General features: G+C 29.3%; 1 protein-coding gene across 1 annotated transcript; it reads left to right on the top strand.

Moving 5' to 3' along the window:
- Nucleotides 1–1,296: 1,296 nt before the first annotated feature.
- On the top strand, nucleotides 1,297–4,981 carry LOC136079173 (uncharacterized). The gene is made up of 5 exons (XM_065794896.1): nucleotides 1,297–1,444; nucleotides 1,920–2,094; nucleotides 2,149–2,467; nucleotides 2,656–3,216; nucleotides 3,260–4,981. Exons 1-5 carry the CDS (start codon nucleotides 1,297–1,299, stop codon nucleotides 4,979–4,981), a joined length of 2,925 nt encoding a protein of 974 aa, XP_065650968.1.
- The last annotated feature ends 3,872 nt before the right edge of the window (nucleotides 4,982–8,853 follow it).

The raw sequence follows: 8,853 nt of genomic DNA, 5'->3' as shown, positions 1-8,853 counted from the left end.
TCCATTTCACAATATATTTTCTGAATTGAATCTAAGGTTAGAATCTGTAAAATTAGGTTTTGAAAATAATTCTGAACAGAGCTCTAAAAATAAAATTAGTTGCAGATTGCCAAAAATTGAACTCCCAGTTTTTAAGGGTAACTTTTTAGAATGGTAAACATTCTGGGATCAGTTTAATGTTGCTATACATAGCAATGATGATCTATATGATATTGATTGCTTCAATTATTTAAAAAAATATTTAGGAGGTCAAGGATTGACTACTATTTGTGGCTTAACCTTATCGTCTGAAAATTATAGAGAAGCAGTTTCTTTATTGACCGAACGATATGGTAACCCACAAGTTCTAATCTCTGCACACATGGATTCATTATTAAAACTAGTAAAAGTGAAAAATAGTGATAATGTTGATGGATTAAGGAAACTTTATAATGATATAGAGGCAAGTGTTCAAAATTTGAAATCATTAAAAGTTGAAACTAACACCAATGAAAGTCTTTTGATTCCTATTTTAAAGGATAAATTACCAGACAATTTAGTTCTGTTAATTTCAAGGAAATTTGATGGGGAGGTTTGGACTATAGATTTATTACTAAAATATTTTCGAGAGGAGTTAAATGCAAAAGAGTGTTGTTTAACTAATAATAAAAATATTGAATACAGAAAAGTAAATAGTCAGCCTTTCACAACTGCAGGATTATATTCACAGAATATTAATCATAACTTTAAAAATAATAATAAAAAAGCTTATGCAAATTCAGTTGAAAAAGATAATCAAATAAAAATAAAGTTTAATTAAACATCTGAACATTATACACAAGGATAATTATCCTTGTGTATACTGTTCAGAAAATCATAGTCCTTGGGAATGCAAAAATATAACAAATTTTTCAACTAGAAGAGAAATTTTAAAAAAGCAAGGTAGATGTTTTAATTGTCTTAGAACGAATCATATACTCAAGAATTGTCAGGCAAATTATATTTGTAGTAAGTGCAAAGGAAAGCATCACATTTCCTTTTGTAAACAAGAAAACAGTTTTGTTGGGCATGCGACACAACATTTCTCAACTATTTTGTTGCAAACAGCTAGAGCAAACATAAGTGCAAGAATCCTATATGATAGTGGTAGCCAACGGTCTTATATAAGCGAGAATATTCAAAAAAGATTAACCTTAAAGATTATTAGAAAAGAAAAGATTATAATTAAGACATTCGGGAAGGATAATGAACAAAATACAATTGTTAAATGTCGTTCAGCTTAAGGTCAAACATAAATATTCAAATCATTGTGTTTATATGGAAGCGTTATGTGTGCCCATTATTTGTAACCCTCTTCAAAGGCAAAATGTGTCATTAGCTGGTAGTCAGTTTAAACAAATAGCTAAACTCTCATTAGCTGATCATGATGACAGGTCTCTAAATTTTCATGTGGATATTTTAGTAGGTATAGATTTTTATCATAGTTTTATGTCTGGAAGAATCATTAGAAGTACAAGGGGTAGTTTAGTAGCTAGTGATACAGTTTTAGGGTGGGTATTAAGTGGTCCTATCCCACAGAAAAATAATACTCAAAAGGCCTCAGAGTCATATTTTATGAGTCATTCTATGCACTGTGAGGTAGATGAGCTTAGGCAAGACCTAAATAGATTTTGGTCTGATGCATAACACAACTCTCAGGAGATCCTATAGTCTGTTGAGACTATAGAATCTCCTGAGAGTTGTGTTATGCATCAGTTTGAAAGGGATATCACACATAATGGAGAACGATATATAACCAAGTTACCTTTTAAAACTGAACATGACCTTCTACCTGATAACTACAATATTTGTAAAAAACGTCTAGCTAATTTAAGAAATAGGTTAGGCGATAAAAAACTGGAATATAAATCAAATCGCTGAATATAATCAAATTTTCGTAGAATATGAAAATAATATAATAGAAAGAGTTAGTGAGTGTGGTATATTTAAAGAACCAGGGTGTGTACATTATTTGCCTCACAGGCCTGTCATTCGAAGAGATAAAGATACAACTAAAATTAGAGCTATTTTCGATGCATCATGCTCTACGACGGGACCGTCTTTAAATGATTGCTTGTATTCAGGTCCGAATTTATTATCTAAAATATTTGATATTTTACTAAAATTTAGGTTCAATGCTATAGGAATAATTGCTGACATAAAACAAGCATTCTTGAACATTGAAATCTCTTATGAACACAGAGACTACTTGAGATTCTTGTGGTACGAGAGAATATCTGATGAGGAGGATAAATTAATTGTATATAGATTTCTTAGAGTTGTTTTTGGTTTAACTAGCAGTCCTTTTCTTTTAAATGCCACTTTAAAACACCATCTGAATAAGTATTTAAAAAATGATAAAATATTTATTGAAAGGTTAATAGATAATCTCTATGTAGATGACATAGCCTCTGGCTGTGAAACAGTTTTAGATGGAAAAAATCCAAAAGTATATTTTTAGATGCAGGGTTTGAATTAAGAAAGTGGGTAACAAATGATCAGGAATTACAAAATTATTTTAATAAAAAGGAAACTATTAAAAATGAAAACCCAGAATGCAATCTAATAGTTGATGAATTAAAATATTTTGAAAGTGAAATTATGAAAAATAAATATAATAACAATAATTTGATAAAGATTTTAGAAATTGAGTGGGACATAGTGAAAGATGAATTTGTTTTTGAATTTAAAGATTTTGTTAAAAAGGCTAAAGCAATCAAAACTACTAAAAGAAATATTTTTAAAATGGCTGCGTCTTTCTTTGATCCCTTAGGTTTTATAACACTGATAACTTCGAGAGGAAAAACTATATTTCAAATGATTTGTAAAGATAAGAGTGAATGGGATGAAATTTTAGCAGGAATAATAGAATTAGCATGGATAGAATTTTTAAAAGACCTTGAGTTGTTAAGTTCAGTTAGAATTCCAAGATTTGTGTTTGAGAGAGTTAATGAAGATAGTAAGAGTGTTCAATTACATGGATTCTGTGACAGCTCCAAGTTTATTTATTGTGCCATTATTTATCTAGTTATAGAAACATGTTTTGAAGTGAATAGAAAGTTTTTAGTTTCAAAGTCACGTGTTTCGCCCTTAAAAGAAATAAGTATACCTAGACTAGAGCTATTAGGTTGTGTGTTGCTGAGCAGACTTATAGAGGAAGTGTTAAGAGTTTTGAGTATAAGAGTGAAATTTGACAAAGTAATTTGTTGGTGTGACTCAGGTAGCATTGTATTGGATTAAGGGAAAAGAGAAAACGTGGAAACCATGGGTAGAGAATAGAGTGAATGCCATTAGAAAAATTGTTGAAAGACAAAAATGGAATCACATTAGTGGAGAATTGAACCCAGCTGATTTTCCTCCTCGCATAAGTAATTTAGTTGATTTAGGATGTTGGTTAATAGGACCAGAATTTTTGTTAAATATGAATGAAAAGATTAAAGAATTTACAGTTGATAACAAGTTAAATGTTGATATTATGTCTGAATGTAAACGAGGGGGAAATGTAGTTGTTTGTAATGTTGTTTTGGAATCATCGCCAGGTTTAAGTAGTGTTATTGATGCAGGTAGATTTAGTTCATTTGAAAAATTAACTACTGCATATGTTTTTCGATTTATTAACAATTTGGTAAAAACAATGAAAAAGCTGCCATTAAACAAACAAGTAATTTTGACTACAGACGAGTACAAATATGCACTCAATGAATGGATTAAAGATGAACAAAGAATTTTACCAAACGACAGAAGATTTGATAAGTTAAGAAGTTCACTTAAGTTATTCGATGAAGATAAACTTCTACGATTACGAGGAAGATTTGAAAACTCTAACTTTACAGCAAAGCACCCTTTAATATTACGAGGCAACGAAAGTTGGTTCACTATATTACTCATTCGTAACTGTCATGAAAAAGTTTTGCATCATGGAATCGAATCATCGCTGAATAAAGTACGTTCCCAATTCTGGATAATAAAAGGACAATCAACGATAAAAAGTATTATTAGACAATGTGTAATATGCAAGAAATTCCAAGGAAGAACATTGTTACCACCTAGCAGCCCAAATTTACCTGATTTTCGAGTTAATAATTTATATTCGTTTCAATCAACTGGTTTGGATTACGCAGGACCTTTATTTATTAAAACAATTATTAAGGACGTTGTCTGTAAGGTCTATGTTTTGCTATTGACTTGCGCATCTAGTCGAGCGATCCATCTCGAACTCACACCTGACATGAAAATTCCAACCTTCATTAGAGCTTTTAAGCGTTTTGCAGCACGAAGAGGTTATCCTGAACTTATTATTTCTGATAATTTTAAAACCTTTAAATCTAAAGAAGTTAAAATATTTATGACAAAGAACGATGTGAAACAGAAGTTTATTCTACCAGCTTCCCCCTGGTGGGGTGGGTTTTACGAGCGTTTAGTTAGATCTGTTAAAATTACATTAAAGAAAACGATTGGAAAGGCTCTTCTATCTTACGAAGAATTAGAAACAATACTATGTGAAATTGAATCTGTGATAAACAGTCGTCCTTTATATTACATAAGCGAGGATGATACTCAAGAAGCTTTAGCACCATACCATTTAATGTTTGGTCGAAATATTCATAATAAATTGAATGAAATTTATAAACTACCTGAAGATGTTTTAAGAAGAACAGTATTTTTAAAAACAGCAATATTTAATTTTTGGAAAAGATTTGCAACTTCGTATCTTAATGAACTTAAACAACACCATTTATATGTTAAAGATAAAACTTCATATACCGAACAACTAGTAGCGAATGATGTAGTTCTTATACAAGATGATACTAAGATCCCTAGAAGTCAATGGCGTATGGGAAAAGTTTTGAAACTTATTAGAGGAACTGATGGAAAAGTACGAGGCGCACATCTACAAATTTTATCCAAAGAAGGAATTCGAACAACCTGTTTAATACCTAAAATTAATACCTTTCGAAATTAGCAACAACAAGCCAAACGAAATGATCGAAAATAAAAATAATAAAGTAATGGAAGATGAACCAGGTGTGATTGCTACCGATGAAACGTGCAGGTCAATTAGTAAGCGGCCGACCAGACAGGCAGCGAGCGCAGGTGAAAATTTGCGGCGTTTAAAAGATTTATATTATTAGTTGACTAAGTCAACCTTGGGGTGTATGTGAAAAGTGTTATGATTTATTACGGCTTTTTGTTATTTTATTACCGGTTTATCTTGAATTCTTGATTTGTAGAATTCAAAAGGGTTTTTGTTACGGATATATTATATTGTTAACACGAGGTTCTTAAGAAAGTATCAACCCAAGCTAAGATTCTTCTCAATTATTGTCGTAAAAAAAATAATTATTAAAACCAATTATTACAGGCAGTAACGTACGCAATTGTTTAAATTCTTTAAAAGTTAGTTTAAACATTTAACTAATTAGTAGTAAAAAATGTCATAGATTTAGTTGAAGAAGGTGAAAATGATATTTCATTTAAATTCTTTTTTATTGCAAAAACATTAACTAAGCGCAGAAAAATTGTTACATCTTTCAGTCGTTCATCTCAACATAATGATTTATTAGAAGAAAGTCAAATGCGACAAGGTGTTGAAAGAAATCACGCACTTCATTTGATTCAAGATGTGAAAACTCGTTGGCACTCCACGTTTTTCATGGCAGAAAGAATGCTTAAACTTCACTCCTACGTAAAAGATATCTTTAATTCTAAACAACAATACAAAGATATGAGAAAAAATTTGCTTGACAAAGATGAAATAGTTAACTTAAAAGAAACGGTAAAAGCATTAGCAAGCTTTAATCAAGTAAGTGTTTTACTTTCAGGCGATACTTATGCAACATGTTTTTTAATTATTCCAAGTAAAAAGTACCTTGAAAAGCTACTAAATAAGAATAAAAGTGAAACCCCTCCTTTAATTATGCTTTAATTATGCTTTAATCCTTTAATTATGCTTTTGAAATTGCATTTATTAGAATCTTTAAAAACTTATTTAAAGACTCATATGATTTAGAGAACAGTTCGTTTTTATTATGGTTTGGATCCTTTTATAGTTGGGATTCACTTTTTTGGATCCAAACTTTAAAAGTTTTCAAATCTTTGAAAAGTATGAGAAAAAAAAAAAATTCAAAATGCATGAAGGAATTTTTGTTGGATTTTTACCTGACAAAAAAAAGTTTGTGAAATAATTCCAGTTAAAAAGGTGACAACCAAATCAAAAAAATTTAAGTTTTTATTTGACGATGAAGATGATGATTCAGGAAATGATAGTGAAAAAACAATAAGCTTAGATTTATAAAAGAAAATTAATGGTTATATAAAATTGTCAGTACATGGTCAAAATGTTTTATACTTTTGGCATCAAAATCCACATGTGTTTCTAATAATATATTGTATTTCAACAATGATTTTATGCACACCTGCTACCAGTGCACCAAGTGAGCGCCTTTTCTCTGACGCATTAAATAATTTGTATGCGAAGCGAAACAGAATTACAACTGAATGTTTTCAAATGTTGATGTTTTTGTACGAAATTTTGCAATTTTTTAATTGAGTTTAAATTTATTAAATGTAATACGGAAGTTTTTTCTAGTAATAATTATTTTTTAATTTATTTTATTAATATAACTCTTTTGTGTTATAAATTTGTACAGTCGCGTTGCGAGGAGAGGTGGCAAAGGGGCAATTGTCTAGGGCGTGAAGGTTTAAATGGGCGCCAAAGAAACTAAAGCAAAAAAAAAAAAAAACATTTTACATAAAAATATATATTTAAATCTATGGTGAAAATTTTTTTTATTTATTTTTACCCTGTGCGCAAAAATCCTCATTACGCCACTGCATCTTTATATTATATCCAACAAAGAATAGGGCGAGTTTACTTGAGCAATTTTTAGTAAATCTAAGACATTTCATGAGCGGTGCGTCAGATTTGCACTATTACTATTACTATTTTCACTATTAGAAAGATAATTTAACCTGGGACCGATGCTATAAAACAATGCAACGAGTTAGTCGGAAAAAAAATTTTCTTAGTTTTTTTAATTTATTCGTTTTAAATTTAAAAGTTTATTATTTTAACGTAAAAAAAACTGTGGTAGATTATTCCAGCTTACTGAATTATTCCAATTCTTACGCAAAACTCAAAACGATTGCGTTTTTAAATTATAGCCGTTAGAAACGCTCAAAACATTATTCAAATCTTCAAAACATATTCAAAACAAATAGTCGTTAGAAATGTTAAAACAACAATTTTTGGAACATTTCTAACTACTTTGAGTTTTGCGTAAGAATTAGAATAATTCAGTAAGCTGGAATAATCTACCACAAAACATGCAATTTTCTTGCTGTTTGAGTAATAATTTGGTAATTGCTACGTTATAAACTATGTACGTACACAAAAGGAAAAAGTACGTCACTAAAAGACAAAATAATACGTCATTAAAAATGAACTCAAGGCAACTTCTAGACATAAAGCAAACTACATTTATTTATATGTTTATTTTGATGTCAAAAAAACGGATGTTTTGCAAAAAAACAAGATGATCGGATCCTAGGAATAAAAAAAATTAAAATGTTGGCCCCCTGCAAGAAACGTGTAAAAATCATTATAGACAACAGGCGGACATCCGCGGATTATAAATCAAACTTATATTATTAATCTACATATTGAACAAAATATTTTAAGACTCAAATTATTGAGCCACCATGAACCGCAAAAGTATTCAATTTATAAGTAAAATTTTAACTAAAAAAAGTACTTTAAATATATCATCATTTGAAATAAATTTATTTGACATCCTACGCTTGAAATAGTGTTGCAATAACTTATTTGAAAGATAATGTATGAATTAATTTCACTATGCAGTAAAAGGAGAGGTTTCAAAATCATTAACTATTTTATGCTTCTTTGTAACACAAAAAATAATCTTGAATTTTTTGGAAAAAAAAAAACTTGATTTAAATCAACAGCTTAAAATGCAAACCCATAATAATTATAAAAATGTATATACATTTTATAAAAGCTACATCTTTAAGATAAAAAATGGTGTGATTAAATGTCATGCTTGAATTTTTTTTTTTTTTTTTATCCACTACATTGCCAGGGTTGCCAGATTCTTTTCGGTATGCGGTAGCCATATATACATAATGAAGCGAGCGTTAAAACAATAAGAATCGCTTTAATAGGCTACAAGTAAAAGAGCCTTTCATCAGAAATACCAGAAGTTACGTGGATTATCTTAATTTACCATTTTATCTTTTACAGCAGCTTTCTAGAATTTTGTGCATGCGCATAAGAGATATTGCGTTTTTATGTATTTTTTGCACCCAAAAAAAATTGTTATCGCATTAACTAATGCATTCCAAAGAACTTTGTTCGTCATAGAACTTTTTTCAAAGTTCGTAAAACGCATCCTTTGTTATTTATTTACTGGTTCTTAATAGATTAAAAATGACGTAGTTTGTGTAAAAAATGGCTGGAATTTAAAAGAAAAGTAAAATAAATCCGAAAACAGTTATTCAATTGTGATCATTTAAGTGAAAACGACTTTAATAAAAACATTAACGCTATCATATTTTAACGGAAACTAACGTGACATTATTATTAAACTTTCTCATAGAGGTTTGCTATTAAAAATAATAGTTTCAATTTTAAAAAAGAAATCCTTTTTTATAGATATTTATTCAAAATAATAAATAGTAGTTTTCAATCATTATCAAGGAATATATAAATAAAACTTATGATAATTTTTTTTCTAACAAAAAACAACCAAGTACTTAGAAATGATAGATTACGCATTGCATTTTTCAAGTAATTAAAATGTAATAAACAATTTTCTG

Source organism: Hydra vulgaris, chromosome 04 (genome assembly GCF_038396675.1).
Source record: "Hydra vulgaris chromosome 04, alternate assembly HydraT2T_AEP".
Taxonomy (NCBI): domain Eukaryota; kingdom Metazoa; phylum Cnidaria; class Hydrozoa; order Anthoathecata; family Hydridae; genus Hydra; species Hydra vulgaris.
The sequence above is the reverse complement of the archived record's forward strand: the minus strand, read 5'-3'. Positions and strand labels throughout refer to the sequence as shown.